This window comes from Carettochelys insculpta, chromosome 6 (genome assembly GCF_033958435.1).
Source record: "Carettochelys insculpta isolate YL-2023 chromosome 6, ASM3395843v1, whole genome shotgun sequence".
Lineage (NCBI taxonomy): Eukaryota > Metazoa > Chordata > Testudines > Carettochelyidae > Carettochelys > Carettochelys insculpta.
Window position 1 is genome coordinate 8,932,572 of NC_134142.1, and position 24,308 is coordinate 8,956,879.

The 24,308-nt window shown below is 44.6% G+C and overlaps 1 protein-coding gene across 1 annotated transcript in view; it reads right to left on the reverse strand.

Moving 5' to 3' along the window:
* Positions 1 to 24,308, reverse strand: part of ERO1A (endoplasmic reticulum oxidoreductase 1 alpha) — a 42,125-nt gene that overhangs the window by 11,139 nt on the left and 6,678 nt on the right. Inside the window, exons 2-8 of the mRNA XM_074998518.1 lie at positions 16,803 to 16,922; positions 15,441 to 15,524; positions 11,583 to 11,621; positions 11,052 to 11,128; positions 10,892 to 10,965; positions 6,213 to 6,333; positions 1,214 to 1,251 (exon numbers count right to left, since the gene is read on the reverse strand). Of these exons, the coding sequence (XP_074854619.1) occupies positions 1,214 to 1,251; positions 6,213 to 6,333; positions 10,892 to 10,965; positions 11,052 to 11,128; positions 11,583 to 11,621; positions 15,441 to 15,524; positions 16,803 to 16,922 (553 nt within the window). The remainder of the gene's footprint in view (positions 1 to 1,213; positions 1,252 to 6,212; positions 6,334 to 10,891; positions 10,966 to 11,051; positions 11,129 to 11,582; positions 11,622 to 15,440; positions 15,525 to 16,802; positions 16,923 to 24,308) is intronic.

Here is a 24,308-nt window from a genome sequence, read left to right on the forward strand (position 1 = left end):
CTCATGCCGACACAGGTACAAAATAAGTAGAGTGCCTTGGAAAGAATCTGACTAGCACAGAAGTAACTGCTCCAAGGTGTTAAGGTCACACCGAAGGGCTTTCAGAAGAAGAAAAATTATCATGGGATTAGTTCGCACAGGACTGGAAGGTAGGTAACCTATGTTGCTTTTTTTCCCCCACCTCTGCCAAAGACTTCCCATGTGACTTGGGTAAGTTATTTAGGGACCTATCCAAAGGCCATTCCCATCTAAGGGAGGTCTCAAATGGACTTATGATGGGTCAGTCTCTGTGCACCTCGTGCACAATGGGCATTTCTTGACTTACATTCTCACATGCCCACAACAAAGCTGAAGTTGCACATAGAACACAATGAGATGATCAGAAGGTGGCACTTTTATTTTATTTTGCTTTATCGGCTTTGTCCAGCAACATTGCTCGTGGAACACACTCTTGTTTTATTCATTCAATAATCCATGAATGAATCCCAGGAGCTTTTGCCAACAGAATTCAGAGTCTCTTAAGTGACAAGTGAAAATCCAGGCCCAGATTTTTCCTTTGCTAACCCCTAATATGGTGGAAATTAGTGGTCAACACAGGTGCCAGGGCTGCTGCAATAGGGCAAACATTTTTTCAGGCTTTAGTACGGAAGAGGTAACATGAACAATGAGGTCAGAGTTCAAATGAAGAGCGGAGACGTGGGGTGATCTGGTGGACAGGGTATGAAACTGTGTGTCAACAGGCCCTGGGACTATTCCCAGCTCTGCAGCCAACCTTTTATGTATTTTTAGTCACTTCTCCTCTCTCTGCCTCTGATCTCCTTGGCACCTTTTGTCCATCTTAACTATTTAGATCATAAGCCTTAGGGCAGGATCTGTCTTTTACTAGATGTTTGTAAAGGTCGCCATTATATTAGCCTGTTTCCTAGGGACATTCTCGAATGCTCTTGGCATCTTCAAGTGTAAAACAGGAGTACCCCTAAAGCAACCCTGTCCCCAGTCAATATCAAAGCTTGCATTAATTTCTATGTTGACTAGAAGCTGCTCCCTCAGACAATTTTTGAGCCGTTAGTTACGCACCAAAACATCATCCCTGCGCAACGCCCTTTATGGTAAACACACTAAGTCAGAGAGTGAGCACAGATAGCTTTCATCATCAATGCCACCAAAATTCATGGGCTGCTAATCAGCCAAGCGGGATGAATAAATGACTCACCTCTGCCAGCAGTCAAGGGTCTTTTTATGGTCGGAGGCCTAAGAGACAAAATAATTTAAATGTGTCATTTCAAAATACATGTAGATCGCTTTGTCCTGCAAAACCATTTTACAAGCTCGTGAAAGTCAAACCCAGAATGACATCAAACCGTTTCCTCTGCCTGGGTGCATCCACACTAGGAACTAACTTTGAAGTTCACTTGGAAGTTAGGCACTACGTTGAAGTAGCCAGCAGAGAGTCTACGCACATTTTCCCTTACCTCAAAGTTAGGGAGCCCAACATCGAAGTCCTTACTCCATTCCTGGGAACGGAGTAGTGCTCTACTTCGAAGTTTAACTTCCAAGTAGGATGTTCGTAGACGCTCTACTTCAAAGTGGCTGCCTTCAAAGTAAGCAACTCTGAAGTGATTTTGTAGTGTAGGCACAGTCTCTATGTAGATGAAAAGATGGCTAGCAACACCAAGGGAAGGGAGGAAAAAAAAAAAAAAAGGCATTGTGGCAGATTTGGATTTTCTTTTTAATTTAAAACAAAAACCTTTTGTTACACTCTGATGTGCTGCAAGCTAGCAAGCCCAGAACACAAAAACATCAAAGTAACATGCACAGGTCAGTCAGAACATGTAATAATCACGAACTGGTTCAGTCAGCAACAGTCTGAAGAAACCATAACAGTGTGAAGAGCTGGCATGAAGCAGCAGGCCTTGAGTAACTACACACACCCAATGCTACACACGCCCAGGTACAGGGACTAGAACAGGGAATTCAAGAAGCAGGAACGAAACAGGAAGTTACACCCCCCACAGGAGTGCACACAGATTTCATTTCGTCTCTCCAGGAGTTCAGGGGAACCTAGGGAGGAGCACCAGGCAATACCGTAGGTTATGCCTCTGATTAAGCTCAGGTAGTGGTGCAACTTATGCAACTGGCCACGATGTCATCGCACACCGAAAGAACATCTTCGTCCCTCTCCTGTCAGTAGGCAGCGTACCTTGCGGTTAGTGCACTCCCCCCCTACAGGCCATATCCCACAACCCAGAAGATCACGCCACGAGTCTCAAACCAGATCCTTGCCTGACATGCACTGCTCGTCCAGGATAGAACAGATGGAGTCCTGCATGGATACGCTTTCTGAAACTCACATATTGCCTAGTCACATCAGTCAACTTCTAGGATGGGCCTAGAGGCGGAATGAATTAGCAGGAAACCTGGTCCTCATATCACCCAAAGACACGGTAGACCATTACAGCCGTTGAGTGTATGCCAAATATCCTAAAACCCATGACAATGCAATACAGAAGGGCATATCAACATTCCTCCCAGATACAACCTCCATGCTTCTTCAGAGTCCCCTGCAGTCTCACCATTATCCCATTTACTTGGGGATGATACACAGAACATTTATAACACACTGTGTCAATACTAGTGAGAAAGCCCCCAAGTTTTTGATAGGCAGTATCCCACAATCTGAAACAAAGCTCTCTGGTAGGCAGAATGTCATAAATTAAATGCTTAGGCAGGAAATGAGCTCCTTTGAGAGGTGTTATGAATGCAAAGTTTTAATGCAGGCCATGCTCTACAATTGTCCACACCCTGTAGCTATGCACTGCAGCTGAGGAGCCAGTATATCTGCTGTAATTCTCTGCAATGGTCTCTCCAGGAATACTGATTTCAGAGGGGCTGGAGGAGCACCAGTTCTATGCATGACAAGAACGGCTTGTGTGATGCTCAAAGTCTGATGGTAGCCCTGGCCACCAACCACAAACATTCAGGTGTTCCATCATTTGTAACTCCCAAACGAACTTCATGGGCCACATCTGGAACTGTCTGTTGCAACGCTGCTGTGTCCATGACCTGGGCTTCTCTGCATAAGATATGCCAAGTGGCACATGTGTTTCCCCTTGAGCTTGGAACACATTTTGTAGAAATTAGACAACGTTCTCTTAAAGGCCAGGTCCATCCAATTCTCCTAGACTGCACATACCATTAGCATCTTCCGCAATGGATGTATCGTTCAGTAAAAAGCATCCAGTGTCCCTTGCTGTTTCTGCACACAAGGGCACCAACCCAGCAGGATTTCTCTAAAGGGCATCGCAAGCAAATGGCGTCTTCCTTTGATATGGAACACATCCACATCCTACTGCTACAACTGAAGAAACCACCACCAAGTGTGAGGCTTCAGTTGGTCAATAACTTTGATAGAGGCTCAAAGAAGCAAATAATTAGCTTCTAATGTAAAATGTCTTCCCCACTCAGTAGCTTACAATAGTGAAAACTAATGCCAGGAACACTCACTCACTCTGGGAATACTTGGTTTCTATTGGCATGAGAGTTGGGATGCAAATATAACCAGCCATCCCTCCTGAGCAGAACTAGGCACACATGCATCAAACTGAACCACTACTGACCTCCTTGGGTCAAAATAAACCTAAGATAGGATTTGACGGGGTTTCAAATGCATGATTTGTCTCGTCTCAGGTCAAAACTTCTAGCTGACCCAGGAGTACTTCAGTTGCTGTCCTTTAATCACAGTAGATCTTCTTCACGATGTCCAAGTTCTTCCCCTTTTACATTTTCCTCACGGGTTCCATGTGAGAGCTTGACGGACGATGCTGGACGATGGTTTTCTGAGAGAGTGGCCTCGCCATCCCCACTTTCTTCCCTTGAACGTCAAGTGGTTCTTCTTGTGCTCTGTGCCAAAGCTCCTCATTTGTGACCACGTCTTGCCACTTGATGCTACGGTCATACCTCAGGCATCTGTTTATGAATGTCTGTAGTTTGTGATTTGAAGACAAGACAAGCGTGCACGTACAAGAGCGCACACTTCCCATTTTCTGTTGAAGAGCCGCAGTTTTGTCTTCACAGATATTATTTGTGATCTCCGTATGGGACAAAGAGCCTTGAATACAGGGAAAGCTGAAACTGTCCCTGACCTTGTGTTCAATACCACAGTGGATTGCCCAGGGTACCAAAACGGGACAGAACATGAGCACCTATGTTTCCAGCAAGGTCACGGATCAAATGTAAACTGCCACCAACTGTAATGGTAGCAAAGAAACAGCATGTAGCCATTCAGGTGCCAGTTTCACACCATCAGCCAACAGAGACCACCTGAGAAAATCTACGCCCTCCTTTGCAGAACTGCAGTTGGACACATTCAACTTTATGGCCGCTTGTTTGAGTTGGTTTAGCCCCGGTCCAGAATAGCATTATGCTCAGGAGAGGGCTGAACAGTAAAGAGGAAAATGGCATCGTGCAATGTAGATATTATCAAGGAGCTGAGAGAGCAGTCTCTGAAAGTCTGGAGCAGAGACTCACTCACCCAAGTGGTAGCTGACAGCAGTACCTCTCAAATGGCATGCTGAAATTCAGCAACTATGAATTTTCAGCCACAGGCATTTCCCAATAACCAGACTGGTTACACAACATAGAAAAAAATCTGGGATCCATTTACGCAGCATCTCACCTCTTCGAAGAGTGTCAACTGTTCACAGTTCACATACATGTTAAGTGCCCTGAATTCTGTGCATAGGCAAATCTCGCTGTTTCTGTATATGATCATCATTGTAGAGCTCCATTTCCATAGGCCCTTCCACCTCCAAAACTGATACCATTATCTTTCACATGCTACAGCTCTCCTTTGATCTTGTCTACACGTGCAGGAGGTACCCAACATGAACGTGATGCAAAAAGGCTGGTGTTTGTATCCAGCTGCAGAATATGCATATCCCACGGAGAGAACACCATCACCATGGAATAGATCATGGCATCTCGGAATAGCACATTGGGCATCCTCTTCTGTTCTAATCAACACAACCACACCTGAGGAGTCCCGTGCAAATTCACGCGTATTATCAAGCTGAAAGCACAGACCCGAGGATAGCAATGGAAGAGCATTTGCAGCGGTGCCTTTACCAATGTCAGTCTGAGCTAGGCCTTTATAGAGCACAGAGCACACAGTTCTACCCACTATCTTTTATTCCTCTGTCGTCAGGCAGAAGGCCAGATTATTAACTAAACCAGAGGGGAGAAAGTTAACTTCAGCACTGTGCCGTTAAATTTCTACCCACTCCAGCACTTTGCAATTTGAGAAGAACGTACCAAAGGAAACATCAAGGGCTCTGGTAACAGCGGTCTCCTGCAGCTCCAGGTTAACAGAATGTCCGTCAGCCCTCCCGTCATTGTGAACTAGTGTACGGAGGCAAACTGACTGAACGTGTCCTTCCTCCCCACAAGCCCAGCACTTAGCAGTTCTAGCCAGGCAGGCTGGGTAATTGGCTAATAAGTAGGAAGGCGATGTCAAATCTGGTCTTGCCTAGTTGGCTGGAGAACTCAGAGATGCCGACTGGGCTCCCTCTGAACTTCACTGGCAGGGAGGGGTGCTGCATCTTTCACTGAGTCCTCACCTCCCCACTCTACAAGTCCAACAAAAACAGACTGAATGACTCTGGCCATGAGTCACTGCTGTATTTCATGGTGATGTAACTACACTGAAAAGATTGCCCCAGATCCTCTCAGAGTTTCACTGATCCCCAGATATTCCCCACTCTGTAGCAATCCATCAGACACAGCTTGGGCCTGTCTATGACTTAGTAGTACTCAATGAGTCAACCAGAAGGATTAGTGGCGAGTAATGGGAAGGAATCCCTTCATCCCTGCAGATGAAGACCTTGACTATGCAGGGTTCTTAGCCAGCTGGGGACGAAGGAGCGATGCTCAGAGCCTACTCTATGCGATTGTGATAGCTGCCATGCCTTTAAAAAAATACCATATGGTATAAGCAGCAAAAAGAGGGCTAAAAACCATTACATGCAGATCCTGAAGACATGAATGCCAGTAAGAGACCACTGCCTGTAGAGCTTTTCAATTTCCAACAACCATCACAGAATGCCCCATTTAAACAGTTCTCTTACAATTAGTCAGGGAAGATTACTTCCAATCATATGTATTTGCATGCAATGAGTAGCCGCCAAACTCACAGCGGTCTCTCTCAAACCACGTACTTGAAACAGTTCTCCTCATAAATGCTGTTCCAGATCTTCCAAGCCTCTGGCCCTTTGTAACCCGTGTAGCGTTCAGGATTAAGGAGTAAATCCACATACTCTGCGTCAGGAGACTGGACATCTGTGAAGGGAAAGACTTAGCTGAGGATGAAAGGAAGTGATGAAAGCTACACACTCAGGGCCAGATTCTGCCACCTTGACGGTGACCAAAAATGCAAGTGTGAAAAATCAGGACTTTTTTTTTCTAGGAAGGAGGGGTACAGTTGAACATATAAGATAAAGCTCCTAATATCAGACCATCTGGCTACCCTAGCACAATGTTTCTCAACCAGGAGTACATGCACCCTTGGGGGTATGCCAAGGTCTTCTATGGGGTACATCAATTCATCTAGATATTTGCCTAGTTTCACAACAGGCTACGTAAAAAACACTAGTAAAGTCAGTACAATCTAAAAGTTCATTCAGACAATGACTTGTTTCTACTGCTTCATATGCCTTACACATAGGCTATGTCTACACTAGCCAAAAACTTCGAAATGGCCTTGCAAATGGCCATTTCAAAGTTTACTAATGAAGCGCTGAAATACATATTCAGCGCCTCATTAGCATGCGGGCGGCCGCGGCACTTCGAAATCGACGCGGCTCGTCCAGACAGGGCTCCTTTTCGAAAGGATCCCGGCTACTTCGAAGTCCCCTTATTCCTATGAGCAGATGGGAATAAGGGGACTTCGAAGTAGCTGGGGTCCTTTCGAAAAGGAGCCCTGTCTGGATGAGCCGTGCGGCTGCGAGCCACATCAATTTCGAAGTGCCGCGGCCGCCCGCATGCTAATGAGGCGCTGAATATGTATTTCAGCGCTTCATTAGTAAACTTTGAAATGGCCATTTGCATGGCCATTTTGAAGTTTTTGGCTAGTGTAGACACGGCCACTGAAATATAAGTACAATATTTCTATTCCAATCCATTTCTTTGAAAATAAGATGGTTGAAACTCAGGAAGTTTTCAGCAGTAGTCTCCTGTGATATTTGTGGATGTTTTTGTAAGTTAGTAGTTTTTAAATGAGGTGTAACTTGGTGGTATGCAAAATAAATCTGACTCCTGAAAAGGGTACAGTAATCTGGAAAGGTTGAATGGCACTTGTTTCAAGATCTCAGATTACCTTAAGACCATGCTTCTCAACTGGTGGTATGCATACCCTCAGGGGAAGGTGAGAGAAGTCTGGGGGTACTTTTTTTTTTTTAAAGGGGTATTTTAGGGTAAAAAAGGTTAAGAAACACTGCACTAGTAGAGAGGTAGCCATGTTAATCTGCAGCTTTGAGAACAAGAAGTCTTGTGGCACCTTATAGACTAACAGGTATTTTGGAGCATAAGCTTTCATGGGCAAAGACCCACTTCATCAGATGCATGAGTGGGGGGGTAGTTTCAGAGGGGTATTTAAAGAGCAGGGTCCCAGTAAAGGGGGAGGTCCAGAGCTGACAAGGTCTAGTCAGCAAGGTGGAAAAGGCCCAGTAGCAACAGTACTTATCAAAAGAGTTAAAAATAAGTCGGATTCAGATCAGACAGGGGGATGTGAGCCTTTGTCAGCGTCTAATGGGGAGATATTAGCACCCAGAGCAGAGAAACTGCCTTTGTAAGCTGCGAGCCACTCCCAGTCTCTGTTTAACCCATGGTTAATGGAGTCAAATTTGCAAATAAATTGCAGCTCAGAGATTTCTCTCTCCATTTCTATGGAGATAGAGATTTCTCTCTTCTTTTCCAACCTTAAACAAATCCTCACCAGCCACTACAAATCACAAACCAGTGACTCTAGGCCTGGAACCAGCCCCTGTAACGGTCCTCACTGCCAATTCTGCTCACATATCTACACCAGTGACATAATCACAGGACCTAACACCAACTATACCTTCAGGGGCTCCTTTACCTGCACATCTACCAATATAATACACACCATCGTGTGCCAGCAATGTGCCACTGCAATTTACATTGGCCAAACTGGACAGTCTCTCCACAAAAGAATAAATGGACATAAATCAGACATCAGGAACAGTAATGTACAGAAACCTGTAGGGGAACACTTCAATCTCCCCGGACACTCAGTGGCAGATTTAAGGGTGACAGTTCTGAAACAAAAAAATTTTAACAATCAAATGGAGAGAGAAATCTCTGAGCTGCAATTTATTGACAAATTTGACTCCATTAACCATGGATTAAACAGAGACTGGGAGTGGCTCGCATCTTACAAAGGCAGTTTCTCTGCTCTGGGTGCTAATATCTCCCCATTAGACGCTGACACAGGCTCAAATCCCCCTGTCTGATCTGACTCGTTTTTCCCTCTTTTGATAAGTACTGTTGATACTGGGCCATTTCCACCCTACTGAATAGACCTTGTCAGCTCTGGCCCTCCCTCTTACTGGGACCCCACTCTTTAAATACCCCTCTGAAACCACTCCCCCACTCATGCATCTGATGAAGCGGGTCTTTGCCCACGAAAGCTTATGCTTCAAAATATCTGTTAGCCTATAAGGTGCCCCAAGATTTCTTGTTGCCCTGCTAGACACACCAAAACAAATGGGAATTCATTTAAAGATGAGTATTACATGAGTAAGCACTTAACAACCAATCCATAGACTCACTCTATGCACAGCAACCAAAGCTGCAACTGTGGCATAGGTAGATACACCCATGGTAACTTTAATCTAGCTAGAACAGATAACAACTGTAGCATAATTGAGGTGGCATGATTTCCAGCATAGGCTAGTAACCAGGGCATGTACCCCAAAGCAGGGCACAAGCCCACAGGGGAATGTTAGCCCGTGCTCCAGCATCTTCATTGCGATTGTTGCTCCTGCTAGGTAGATTACAGCTAGTACAGGTGTGCCTGTCTGTGCTCCAATCACACCTTCATGTGTGGCATAGACATAAGCTATCTTCTCATTTCAAGTTTGGGCCACTTCAGGAACCCCTTGTAAGCCCTGTAAAAGGAAAGTGGAAACCTGCACCTCTCCTGTGAAGTGTGAAACATTTGTGTCCAAAGACAGCTACTCACGAAACTGCAAAGCCCAGCTGACCTTGTTATAGAAAGGCGCTGGCATTACACTGCGCCCACACATGAACACAACCTCTTGCGGTGCAGTATTCCAGCATTCAGCATTGCCAGCTGGAACGTTTCCAGTGGCAAACGCCTCTACAAAGTGCAGGGTGTTTCACTTTCATAGCCCACTAGAACTGGAAGAGAGCATAAGAGGCCACCAAGTCCAGTCCCCTGCCCTCACAGAAGGACCAAGCACAAGCTGATAATCATCCCTGACAGGTATATGTCTAATCTGCTCTCAAAAATCCTCAGCGACAGAGATTCCACCTCCCTAGGCAATTTGTCCCAGTGCTTATGCACCCTGACAGTTGGGAAGTTTTTCCTAATGTCCAGCCTAAACCTTCCTTGCTGCAATTTAATTCCATTGCTTCTTGTTCTATCATCAGGGGTTAAGGAGAATAATTCTTCTCCCTCCTCTTTGTAATACTCTTTTAGGTACTTGAAAGCTGCACTCACGTCCCCCCCGCCCCCAGCCTTCTCTTTTTCAAGCTAAACAAACCCAATTCTTTGGCTTGGTTTTATACTTAAATGTTAGGCTGACATTGCCAAGGGACTCAAGGGAGTAAAAAATTCACACCCTTTTGCATTGTAGCTAAGATCACTAAGGGCTTGTCTACACTACCACCCTCTTTCAAAGGAAGGATGGCAAGTAGGGTGTTGGGAGTTTACTAGTGAAGTGCAGGCGGGTGAGCTGTGGCTAGACGGGAGCCGGTACTCTGAAGTTTACAACTTCCAAGTTGATGCGGGGGGCGGAATTTGCTTAAGGAAGTGCTGCATACGCAGCACAGCACTTCACTACTAAACTCCCAACACCCTACTTACCATCCTTCCTTCGAAGGAGGGTGGCAGGACAGACAAGCCCTAAGCCTCCAATGCAGACAGTGCAGAATGCTTCTATCACTTTAGACACTGTCCCATGTGGAAGCTGTGTTCCTAAAGTAACAGAAGAAACTCTTCTGTGGCTGTGGAAAACAGCTACACAACACCACGATATTGAACCTGCACGACTGACATGTCCAAAGTGTAAACCAGCATCTTAACCATTAAATAGTTAAGAAATACGGAAAGTCATGTTTGCTGCTGCAGCACATTTTATAAAGGACAGTTCTTGCCTCTCTTCAAAAATGCTCAGATAAAGACTGAAGTATTTGTGTTTAGACTTACTACAGGTTGAATCTCTCTTATCCAGCACCTTCAGGACCTTATCGGTGCCAAACAAGAGAATTTGCCAGACCACCAGAGGTCGATATTGTCTAGCACATCACCAACACTTCCACTGCTTACTAGGCTCTTAGAAGACATGTAGGGGTAAATTATATCTAAATAACAGCATGGAATGCTGAGAGCCAGGACTGGTGGCTGGCAACAAACTTTCTAGGGCCACCGGAAACTTGGCCATAGCCAGGATAAGTGGCTGTCTCACCAACCAAAATCATGCTGTATTACAGATGTTGCTGGACGAGAGCCTTCCGGATTAAAGATGTTCAACCTATAGTATATTATATCAAAGGTTAAACTTTTGCAATGCTTTCAGCCTTCACAATCAGCCTTTGCTAAATTCTGTTCTCAAAAGCCAACAGATCCTCATACCATCAGCTTCGCAAAAGTTGTCTGAAGAATCTTCATGCTGGATCCATTGTTGCATGGCTCGCTTGGTTTCCTCGCTATAAAGAATAAAGAGAGACCGTTTGAAAGCTGATATTGATTTTTTGTTATGACCAGCGTAATGATTTTGTGAACAAATGAATACCTCAAAGATTCATTAACGGCACCAAGTCTCTTGGCTTCCTCACATTCTTCTTCATGTTTGCTGGCTTCTTCTGAATACTGAAAGACAAAGAGGAAATAGCTGATTTACTGCGTTGAAAATCCTTCCCCATGCCCAGGAAAGGATTTGAGCTGATTTTCCAAACTGCTGAGCCCCGAAGCTCACAATTAATTGTCTGTCGATCTGTCATGCGTCTGTCTACAAAGAGAGCAGGGTATTTGAAGATGTTCAGAGGCTCATACAATCGTGGTACATGAGTTGGATTTCACTTCAAAAGTCCCCACTGGCACCTTCCGAAACTCCAAGAGCTTTGTTGTTTGGAATGGAAAGTAGCTTTATGAGCACTACAACATTTATGAGGGACAATATTTTAAACAGGCAGCAGAAGCAGGGGTGATTTTTGGTTCACTTGATGTCAACCAGATTTGCAGTGGTTACTACCCGCGAGAGTGAAATATTATCATCACAAGTCACACCAATCCCACACCATTTGATACAAGCAAACACACATACCTTATAGCTGGCAGATTCCGTTCCACCAGGGACTTCATTCTGAAATGCAAGAAGTAAAACAGACACTTTTTATCCATTGTGCTACTGCAGCCAGGTTGAACCTCTCTAGTCCAACACTTTCTGCTCTGGCAACATCCGTAATCCAGTGCGATTTTAGTTTTAGCCAGATGGGTGTGGCCAAGTTTCCTGTGGTCCCATAAAGTTTGTTTACAGCCACCAGTCCTGGCTCTGTGTTCTGTGCTGTTATTTACCCCAAATGTCTTCTAAGAGCCCAGTAAGCAGTGGGAAGCATTGGTAATGCAGCTAGATAACACTGACCTCCTGTTGTCTGACAGATCCTCTAGTTTATCATCATCTAGTAGTCTGACCTCCTGTACAAGCGACAGGCTATAGAATTTTCGCAAAAAGATTCTTACAGCAGAATCCATTGATAATTTTTCACTTGGGGGGGGGGGGGATGTTTTTCTGTGATAGAGGATCCACCATAGCCCTTGGTAAATTGCTTCAAACTGTTAATTACTCCCAGGGTGCCTCTACACTTGCATTCCTCTTTCAAAAGAGGTATGCAAATGAGGTAAATCAAAAATGCAAATGATGTGTAAATTTGCATATAGACTCATAGAATCATAGAAGAGTAGGACTGGAAGGGACCTCGAGAGGCCATCGAGTCCAGCCCCCTGCCCTCATGGCAGGACCAAGCACTTTCTAGACCATCCCTGAAAGCCATCTCTCTAACCTCTTCTTAAATATCTCCAGTGATGGAGATTCTACCACCTCCCTTGGCAATTCGTTCCAGTGTTTGAGCACCCTGACAGTTAGGAACTTTTTCCTAATGTCCAACCTGAACCTCCCCTGCTGCAATTTCAGTCCATTGCCTCTTGTTCTAGCCTCAGAGGCAAGGAAGAACAAGTTCCCTCCCTCTGCCTTATGACACCCTTTTAAATACCTGAAAACTGCTATCATGTCCCCCCTCAATCTTCTCTTTTCCAAACTAAACAAGCCCAATTCTTTCAGCCTTTCTTCATAGGTCATGTTCTCTAGCCCTTTGATCATTCTCATTGCTCTCCTCTGGACCCTCTCCAATTTCTCCACATCCTTCCTGAACTGCGGTGCCCAGAACTGGACACAATACTCCAGCTGAGGCCTAACCAGCGCAGAGTAGAGCGGGAGAATGACTTCTCGGGGCTTGTTCACGACACACCTGTTAATGCATCCTAGAATCATGTTTGCTTTTTTTGCAACAGCATCACACTGTTGACTCATATTTATATTTGGAACCTAATTTGCATGTTCTAATTTCGAAAGAGCTTCTTTCAAAAGAAGAAAGCCAGTGCAGAGGCTGCTCTTTCGAAAGTAAACCTCATCTTGGAAAGAATCCTTCCAATGGATTCTTTCAAAGATAGGGTTTACTTTCGAAAGAGCAGCGTCTACACTGGCTTTCTTCTTTCGAAAGAAGCTCTTTTGAAATTAGAACATGCAAATTAGGTTCCAAATATGCAAGTTTACACATCATTTGCATTTTCACTTTACCTCATTTGCATACCTCTTTCAAAAGAGGCATGCAAGTGTAGACGCACCCCCACATACATCTGATTTCCAGTCTGGCTTCATCTTCCAGCCTTTGGACCACGTTATAGGTTTCTCTGCTACTGTCACCGAAATTATCACATCTTTGTTCCCCGCACAGACAGATACAGACTGTGATCAAATCACCTCTTAACTGTCTCTTGGTGAAGCCAAGCAGAGCGAGTTCTTGGAGAGCACTGCTATGAGGTAAATTTTCTAATCCTTCAATCATTCTCATGGCTCCTCTCTGAACCAGGTCCAGTTTAATCAATGTCCTTTAGCGCCTTTTTCTTATTTACAATCCACGCCTCGACACTGCCACAGTGGTGCCAAAGAGGCTTAGCATACATCAGAATTAGGCCCCCCAGCCTCTTTTGTGCCTTCGTTTCCCTATGAATCATAGGGGGACTAACAATATTTTCCTATTCCATAGGAGGTTTGGGAGGTTAATTATTTGCATTTGTGAGTCACTCAAACAATCTGGTGGGGAGCTGTGTTTGCTGTAAGCTGACCAGTTGGTTGGCTGCCCAGAAGACATTTAAATGCCAGCCAGCTGATTAACTGAGTGCTCACAGCCTGCAGCGTGTGTTTCTATTGGTGGTGCACATCCACTCATACCACAGTGCACATAACAAAATTTGTTCCACCCACTGATGGAAAAAAATTAGCGGGAGCACTGGAGGGGAGTACCACGGATAAACCTATAAGTAAATAATGTTCATGTCATCTTTTTGGGGTGGGGAGGAAGAAAACTGACATTGGAAAATGTAGCAGAATACACTGTGTGTGTGACAGAGTGGTGCTTCTTCCTGAGCTAGACTTCTACAGTGTTACATCAGCTGGTGTACTTCCTGTTAGTCAGGCCTCCCCACCTCTACATTTGAGATGTTACAACATGGCTGTCCAGGGAAGAAAAGCGAATTCTCTCACTAGGCAAGATAACTGAAATGCGCACCAGGCTTCTTAAGGATACGTAAAAATTAACTACAGTGACACGGAAAATATAAGCTAAATAGGATCAGTTCATACAAGGCAGACTTATCTCTAGTATCCTATATGGTTTTAAATGCTTTCATTAGCACAGAACACAGAAATGAACAGTGGTTTGAGCATTGGCCTGCTAAGCCCAGGGTTGTGAGCTCTATCCTTGAGGGGGCCATTTAGTGATCTGGGGCAAACAGATTTAAAAAAAAAAAAGAAAAGGGATGGTGCTTGGTCCTGCCAAGAGGGCAGGGGACTGAACTCGGTGACCTTCTGAGGTCCCTGCCAGCTCTATGAGATGTGTATTAAGGACGTCATAGTTCTAGAATGGTTCCAGTTTTAAATCTGATTCTTTGATTCTTTTGCTGTGACTATGTGGTTTTTGATCACATCTGTCAACCGAACAACCAAATTGACAACCTCACTTTCTCTCTCTCTCTCCTTTCTCTTCAGCCTCAAGCTGAGAAGACATTTTTCCTTAGCTCTTACATATTTAACATTTCCAGTATTCAGTAACAAGGACAAGTGCCTCTGCTTTTTGTACAGGTAAGTCACAAACAAAAAAAAAGTTTTATATATGAAACTGTTTGTGAAGCTACAAAAGCCAATTTAAATTAAGATGGTCAGTTCATTATGGAGAGATCTGAGGAACACTCAAAGTATGCAATGTGGCTAATTTAGAAATGGGTGTGGGGATACTGATTTTAGGCATTTCTGGTAGATGAACATTTTTCAGACATAGCATCCCTTTTAAAAATGGGAACAATTAAGATTCACAGGACACACAGGATTGTATGACTGCAAAGCCCTTTTGTACAGTCAGCAAAATGACTCTCTAATAAAATCTGGTGTAATCCAAGGCATTATTTTCAAACACCCCCTTAAATCTCTAACATTCACCCCTTTTAGTAGCTTGCAGTAGCATCTCTTAACTGTAAGCCTGATCAGAGAACTATAATTTTGTTGGCTCCAATAAGCCAAAGCATGGATTGCCTACACTACCACTTTACTGTGCTGTAACTTTCTCGCTCAGGGGTGTGGAAAAAAAAAACAAAACACACGCACAAGCGCCAGTTTAAATGGCTCCCAGTGCTGTTCACCTCCACGAGGGAAGTAACGGTTAACCTACAGCGCTGCCAGAGATGTAACCACACTGTCTCACTTTAATAGCGTTGCTGCAGCTGCACTTCAAACTCGGAAGTGTAGACAAAGCCTCTGTCTCCTAACTCGGTTAGGTGTTGCAATGCTGTGTTCGACATCAATGCCTATGCGCCCTTACAAACCTTAGCCTGAACAGGTTCTTGTACTTACAGGGGGACAAGGGTGTACTGCACAATTCCTTATCCCACAGGTATTACTGTCATTCCAAAAAGGGCAAGGTTTCTTTAGGTTTACCTGTAAAGAATCATATATAAAAATAATTGCACAAAGCCACATAATCCAGTTCATTATGCAAGCCACAGCCTAATTTAATAACGCTCGTTTCTGTGGAAACAGATCTAAGCCATAGCTTTTGTAAGCTAGTTTAGGGCGTAACTCAGCATATGGCTTTCCACCCTTTTATGACAACTTAAGTGACGCATGGCCAGTGTGCTGGCTTTCTGCACAGGTGTAAACTTCCCCAGTGGTAAAGAGACTCAGGATGAATGATTCGTACTTCCCTCTCTCACACACAAAAAAGTTTTCAGTTATGGTGACCGGACAGGTGACTAATTAAAGATTTCAAATGTTTGGCAGTGCATTTTTCAGGGCCCTTTTTAGGCAGCCCTGAGGCTTGAATAGATTTTCAATTAGTCCCTTATCTGCTTTGCAATAGCAACATACAAGGGGCACTCTTCTAAACAACCCTGGATACTTAAGGATTTTTTTAAATGGCAGTAGACAAAACTACAGTTAAATACAACTCAAAGGTGCCTTATGTTTGGCTCAGGCTTTTTTTAAAGCACAAATGGACAAATAATGCACTTGTAGACTATGCTTCCGTTACAAATTAAGATGTGTCAGGGTTCACGCAATTTGTTTACATTCATAACCAACGCAGCAAGCCAAGAGGTGCTGAGGCTATGAACTGCCAAGCCTAGATGTGCCAGGGCTCATCTCTTGCACACATCAAGCACTGCTTATATTCATGCAGTCCTAGCAACTCCAGAGAGCTTATTATGGGCGTAACTGTAGGCAGAATTTGGCCTGTGAAGGATCAGTTTAATAAAGACGGGACAGAAGTAATAATGACCCATTTGCTTGGTATTCTTAAATACCTCTTTACGCATATAGAACATAGTACAGGAAACAAAACTTCACCGTTTTTCCCCAGTAAGCATTTCCCAAACTTCACCTAGCAAAAAACCCACTTCCTTGTACTACCACGAAAGCTTTTTTACAGGGAAACATATTTCAGAAGCCATTCTTAAAAACAGTTATCATTTATTTGAAAAAAACGTTGCCTCAAATTAAGATTCTCTGGATAGCACGAACTCCTGAATTGTTATGATCATGCTCCTAACACGCGAATACATGAATTAATAGATAATCGATACGTTTCTCTCTCACACACACACACACACACACACACACACACACACACACACACACACACACACACACACACACACACACACCTCTCTTATCTAATCCCGATGTATTTTTGTATAACATGAGTCTGAAAAAATATACCTTGTAATGTCTAAAGTAGTCACTTTCCAGAAGTTTATTTAATCTAGGAAAAAGCTTCTGGTTGTTAAAGGTATCTATGGTTTCAACATCACAGGTGCAATCATCTATGTATCCAGTGACCTGTTGGGAAAAAAAAAAAAAGGTGGAACATGACCAAAGTATAGAATCTGTCTTCAAACGCAGTGCTGCACAGTGAGCATTTAATACAAAACCTCTTCCCAGACTTTGCCTAAGATTCTACCAGAAAAGGATCATTAGAATTATTAAGCATTCAACTCCACTGTATTGCCTTGTTATAGTGTGTTTTTTGGTTTGTTTCTGTTTGAAGAGGGATCTCTGAGAACAGTCTTGTGCCTTTTGCAACATATCTTGGCATCTGTAAATCTCGGTTTAGGAATGACCTTTCCCCAAAACTTAGTCATATTTGGCATATTGCTGAAGAGCTGGTATTTCATGACGACTTCGCTCTTTTAAAAAAAGAGTCTGATCGAAACATTTGGCTAAGGCCGTGGCTACACTAGCCCCCTCCTTTTGAAATGGGGATGCTAATGAGCCACTTGGCAGATGCTAATGAGGTGCGGCAATGAATGAAAGTGCCGCTTTCCAAATGCATGCTGCTCATGTAGACGGGGGCCTTTCAAAAGGACCCCCTGGATTTCAAAAGCCCCTTCTTCCCAAAAACCAAATAGGAAGAAGGGGCTTTTGAAGTCCGGGGTCCTTTTGAAAGGCCCCCCCGTCTACATGGCCGGCATGGGTTTCAAAAGTGGCATTTTTGAAACGCGCATGGCCATCATTATGCTAATGAGGAGCTGCATATTCACTGAAGCGCCTCATTAGCATCTGTCGAAGTGGCTCATTAGCATCCCCCTTTCAAAAGGTGGGGGCTCGTGTAGCCATGGCCTAAGTTACATAATTAGGCATATACTTTTGTCCTGCCAACATAAATATACTCCTTTAGCTACGTAAGTGGTATTCTGTACATGCAACTTTAGGGCCTGATCCAACAAGATCCTGTGTCTTGAACTTTAACAGAACACCCATAGCAATTGCCTAACTCGTGTCTTATATGACAACAATCCCTGGAGCATCTCAGGGTTCTTAGATGTGCAGTCCCTGCATCAAGACCGATTAAGCAGGAAGAATATCTCCATCAGGACTCACAATGGCCAAACTAAAATGCTATATTTCTAGGCAATTGTGTTGTGACGATTTAGCTGATTTATCCAGCACTCCCAAAAATGTGACAGAATCTCTTCAGCCCTCAATCAGTTACAAAAATTCAAATCAAGTAGTCACATCTAGTGGAAAAAAACCCAACATTTCTTGCGTCATTCCAAAAGTGTGGTTTTGTTGGGTGTCTCTTTTAAGACTGCATGAGAAGACAGATTCATTTGCGGTCTCACGGCACATCGACTGCTGGTTCAAAGAGGAAGTTGCACAACATCAAATGAGCAGCACCAGAGAGGTAGCAGTGTTAGTCTGCATTCTAGCAAAACAAACCAGCAGTCAGGTAGCACTTTAAAGACGATCAAAATGATTTATTAGGTGATGAGCTTTCGTGGGACAGACCCACTTCTTCACATCTGAAGAAGTGGGTCTGTCCCACGAAAGCTCATCACCTAATAAATCATTTTGTTAGTTTTTAACCACCAAATGAGTAGACGGAGTAGGAAGTGAGCAGCTCCATGTTCAAACACCTCAGAAGGGCTCCCAGCATTAAACCCCTTTACGTTATCTAGTTGACAGACACTGCTCCTCACGTGACAAAATCCAATGTGCCATTTCTGGTGTCAGTTAGTGTTCCAGTTTTGTCAATCAGAGACTTAAGACAGAGAAGGACTTTAAATATATATTAGTTTATAAAGTGAATATACACAGGAAGTTTCTCAAGCCACATGAAGTCCTGTGGCACCTTAAGGGTGCATCTACACTAGGAACTAACTTCACGTTAATTTTGAAGGTAGGCAGTACGTCTATGTAGCCAGCAGAGAGTCCACACACATTTTTCCCTTACTTTGAAGTTAACTTTGAAGTAGGGAGCCCAACTCTAAAGTCCTTACTCCATTCCTGGGAATGGAGTAGTGCCCTACTTCCAAGTTTAACTTCAAAGTAGGGTGTGTGTAGACGCTCTACTTCGAAGTAAGCGACTTCAAGGTTATTTTTGTAGACACAGCCTCAGAGTTTGTTCGAGCTTATTATAAATAGTTTCCTTTGAGTCTCTCCTTCACCACCAGTCAGAAATAGCAGAAATCTACAGCACCTCATGATTTAGACACACATAACATTAGTTCAGTCTTCAACATTTCTGATCACGTCAAATCTGAACTCCCTTTTCAATGTGCCAGATGCAGTGCTCCAGGAAGAGGCAAAGGAGAGATAATGGCAACTGTATAATCCCTACGGGTGTCATGGTTGTTGTCAACTTGTAGCAGTGCTGGTCTACTGATTGACAGTGGTTGGCAGGAATAAGAGTCAAAGAGAAGCAAGAAATAAAGAAAATATCAAGATTTATACACAACGGAGTTTTTGTTGCTGGTTTCAAGAAATTCTTGATAATTCTCTTCTTTCACTTGCAAGTAATTCATAAACTTGGGCCTTATTTTTAAGGCATTCCTACGTGCAGGCCAAAGATATTGGTCGATCCCCTTGAGATCACCTAGAGATCCAGGATAAGAACTGCAAAAATACGTCTACTTCTCAGGCCCAACACAACTGTGTAAAAGTAGGGTGAATCTCCTCTGTGTGAGCTTTCTCAGGGGCTGGTCCCAAACTTTAGCATGAAATCCCACAGCAACAAAATACCAATCACCAGAGTGATTTAAGTAACCCAAATAAAAGATTTAAATCAAGTTACCAAAAAAAAGCTAATGCTGACTGTGCTTGAAGCACACAGAGTTTTGGAGTTAAACCCCATTGAACTCACTTGCACTTGCTTTTTTTTTTGAGAAAATAAGAATAGAATGGGGTTCCCTTGGATAAACTGAATTATGCTGAAGTAAAATAGGGAATTGATTTATGGCATCACCATTACGGTCTGTGACCATGATGTTCCAAAACAAAGGGCATGTATTGTGTCATATAAAATAAGAAAATGACACTTACTGGTAACTGGCAACTTTACATTTCACTAACTGCAGCTTTCCAATTCGTACACTTGCATGATAGAGTCTAAACCTAATTAACTAATTAAAAAAGCCATAAGGATTAGCTAAAATAAAACTTTTGTTTCTAGCAAACACCCAACACAGCAAAGAGGTTGGGAATGTACTTGTCACATCACACTTATACAAGTTGAACCTCTCTAGTCCAGTACCCTTAGGCCCTGGTGGCTGGTGTTGGGTACATACCCTGGGAAACTGGCTAGGGCTCTGCACCCCTGGTGGACAGCAGCTCCATTCCAAGCCAGCAGAGTTGCCTGCTGCCAGATCAGCTGAGAGCCAGCTGCTGGCAACCTCTGCACAGAGGTTCAGCCTGTAATTCACTTTGCAATGCATCATTCTTCAAGACTCTCTCTGTACCTTTTAGTACAGCTTGAACGTCTCTAATCTGGAACTCTCATCTGGCAACATCCCTAATCTGGCATGATTTCAGTTAGCTGGACGATCACTTATCATGGGTGTGGCCAAGTCTCCTGCGATCCTATAAAGTTTGTGTACAGCCACCAGTCCTGGCTGCCAGTGTTCTGTGCTGCTATTTAGCTGTAGTTTACCCCTAAATGTCTTCTAAAATCCTCATAAGCAGTGGAAGCTATCTAGCAAATACCCTCTCTTCCAGCGCCTGTCAGGCCCCAAGGGTGCCAGCCAAGAGAGGTTCAACCTGCGCGTGGAAAGGGAAGAGTGAAAGAATGAACCAGGGCAAGAGATGCTAGTCTCGTCGCTTGAAGACTCTAATGACTATGCTGGTGAAGGTCATCTATAAACCAGAACAAAACAGTGTCGAACACCACAGGGACAAGTAAACACCTCCTTGCTCCCTTCTCCTGCCTCCAAATGGGGGGAGGGCAACAGCAACAGAATATTTTCCTCCACAATAAGTGGTAAACAAGGAAAGAAAGAATGGAAGGAACAACTAGCACCCTTTGCAAAAAGTTCCAGGTGACTGACCTTGCAATGTCCGGCCCTGGGAGCCAAGGAATAAAGAGCCCTGTTTCCAAAACTGAATGTCTTGAACTGCATGTCGACACTCTGGCGTAAAGTACTTCAAAGAAATCATTTGGACGTCCTGGGCCACAAACGAGGCTTGCAGAACTCAATGGAAAGGGAAGTCTACGTTCCCATGCCAACACTCCTGCTTCCCCAGTAATAAAACTATGGTCCCATGTCTGGTTTTGGAGCCACCTGTTGCATAAAGCAAACACAGAAGTATTTCCTACACCTGGCCTCATGTTTTCAATATAAACATTGAGATTTCTAGCCTTACATATCTATGCTTCTGTAACTGGGGAACAGAAGAAGTTCTGTATTGCAGTGACTAAAATTACAAGCTTAACAATCAAGTTTATCACCAGGCTAAGCCACCCAATTAAAAAAAAAATTAACCAGCTGACTAATCCCAAATCTACCCTCATTTCAGTTTCAAAATCCTCCTTGCTGCTGTCTGGAAATATTGCATTCTTAAGCCAGGGAACACAGACTGTGATCCAGCTGGCTGTTCAGAGCTCTTGTGGTGCAAATCTGGGTAGCTAATGACTCGTCTACACCAGAAAAATGTTCCATTGTCAGAACACTCTGCTCCTGCTAGCACCCTTGAAAAAAATAGGATACTTGCACGCTGAAGTGCTTCAGGGGTGCATCCACTGCAAACGCTGTTGTAATTAGCTTTGCTTTCTCACGGATTCAGCTGGAGTGGTCTTGGCTGGCCGCATAAATGGCAATAATACCAGGATGGATGGTTGCCACCATAACTGTTCAGGTGGGTCTGCAGGACACTGAAGGACTTTTCAAACTGGCCCGATTCCACTGCTGACAGGAGCTACAGCATAGGGAACCACTGATCATTGCAGCTAGGGTTAGACTAGCACCAGGGTAAAGACAAGCCAGGCAGAGGGTTCAGAACAAGTCAGAACTGCTGGTGTAGGCACATGGAATGCCTGATGCAAGCCTCGCACCTGACAACTCCCACTGATGCACTCAGGAATTCACCTTTTGTGCTCCATGCAGTTCTAGTCTCCCAATTAATCTGGTGGTACTTGGTTGCTGTGGGATTTCATGCCACTGTCTGGGACCAGTTCAGCTCTCAAGCATGCATATGGTCTAACAGGCCGGCTTACCAACACTCTCTGAGAAGCCAAAGGCAGGGGACAAGATAAAGGGAGATGAAACTGGGCCCAGTGAAGCCACGAACCTTCTAAAATGCTGGAGCCTGAGACATCAGAGATGCCAAAGAAAATGCAGACTCCAGCCAGGAAACACATCCTGCACCAGAAACGTATTCTTGATTCCGAAGTTGCAATATTCCTTATAGGTTCTGGTATCACTGTACAGATGCACATCACCGTACCGCACATCACCCTTCCCTGCTGCTTTAGGCCCCTTCGCAAAAAGCTGTAATGTTATTTGAATAACTACAGCACTTACTGTCACAGCAGCTATGTCATAATTACAAATATGTTGACACCATATGCCACATGCTAGGCGATAGTTTTAAAAGATAAATATTTATCTGGAACAGTTGTTTAAGATGAACCACACCAGCTGATACATGCACCCTTTACTTCATTGATTATGGGAACTGCTGAGCTCAAACAACTAGGTTTACCAGAGCCCAGAGGCCAGGGATGGTTTTGCCCATGCAACAGGAGGCAACACTAAAGCTAGGGTGAAGCCAAAGATGGCAGGGGTGTGGGAGCGTGACATGAAGCAAGAGGGCAGGGCGGGTTTTGCCCAAACAAGACATAGCAACACTAAAGCTCTGAGGCAGTTGCAGCTGGAAGACACAAACAGCCCAGGCAGTGGGAGCGGCTCAGATTCCTGGGGAAGTTTGGGGTCTGCTTGTGACAGAATCCTACTGGAGCTCAGTACACGTCTAATTAACTCTCTAACGCTGAGACATCAGCACGGTATGTGCATCTCACGTGGCCATTACATCACTGCAGTATAGTGGTACTAAATCGCAGCAGATACAAATCTTCCCCTATTCCTCCGGCTGTCGCTCTTCCTCCTTCACTTTGGCAACATCAAACACTTCTGGGAAGACCAACCTGGGTCAACCTTCTGGAGTTCGATTTCGCACACCTGATAGAGACGCACGAAACCGAACTGTCTGGGGTCAGCAAATCGCTCCTCTTACAGGAGAAACTCTCCCATTGACCTCCCTCTGTGAGGATGGCCAGGTAAGTCAACTGCAGATAAGTCGATTCTAGCTATGCAATTGCCACAGCTAGACCTGCGTACCTGCAATTGACTAGTATAGACCGAGCCTTCGTTCCTCTCCTTCTGCTCTGCAGCATGCCTTGGGGGCTCTCTTTCATAGAATCCTAGGGCTGGACGGGACCTCAGGAGGTCATCTAGTCCAGCCCTGCTTCCAGCAGGATCAACCCCCACTAAGTCATCTAGTTCTCCACTCTTTTCTGCAGCAGTCTTCTCTGCTTGTTCCCCTCCACTTTCTTCCCCGTGTCCAATTTGCTCCCTCATCCCTCGCTTTTTCTAACCTCTCCCACTTCTTCCTTAGGACCCAGTCCAACTCCCATTTAAGTCAGTCCAACAAATAAAGTCAGGGTTCACGTATTCTCCTCCCTGTGGTGTGGCTCTCTCCTTTCCCCACTTTCACCTGCCCCAGCCCAGCTATGGAGAGCAGGGAGGATGGTGACATGTTACCCTGCCATCGCCACCAGCAGCCAGACTGGGAACTGGGGCCACCTCCAGGGATGGAATGAGGAGCACCTTCTAGCCCACCTCCCAACTCTTCCTGCCTGTGGCACCCCACTCAAATTCAGGATGTCTGCATTCTTGAGCTGGCAGCTCATGGCCAGAGGAGGATCTTCAGTTAAGGAGACCCGTAAGCCTGGTTTCTGCCACAGCACCAGTACCCTGGGATCCAGTCAGACCTTTCCCTCCCTCACCTCATCCAGGCAATTCCTGTATGACGTGAGGGATGAGACTGGGCTTGTAGGTCTTTTGCGTTAGACAATCTGGTGGCTCCAGAAGCCAGGTGCGGAGCTCGACACTCAGCAGCATCTCACCTGTTGCTTCCCTGGCAGCATCTTACACGGTGCTGGCAGAAGTTGCATCGAGGGACATTTTAAAGCATGTGTTTGTCACGGGGAGCTGCAGCTGGCAGCAGCGTTAAAAGATGCACATCGGCTTACTCCCCAGAGCTTACTCAGAATGACTCTGGAGCATCCAGAGGTTTGACTTCCTGTCTCAGTGGTCACGGCAGGACGTGAAAACACAAACTTAATGAAATCGTTCTCTTTGCCCAGGTCACCACTTCCCTGCATCCTTCCACTTGTTCCCCCTTCTTTATCTCATCAGACACAGGCTCCTTGTCTTCACATGCAAGGTTCTT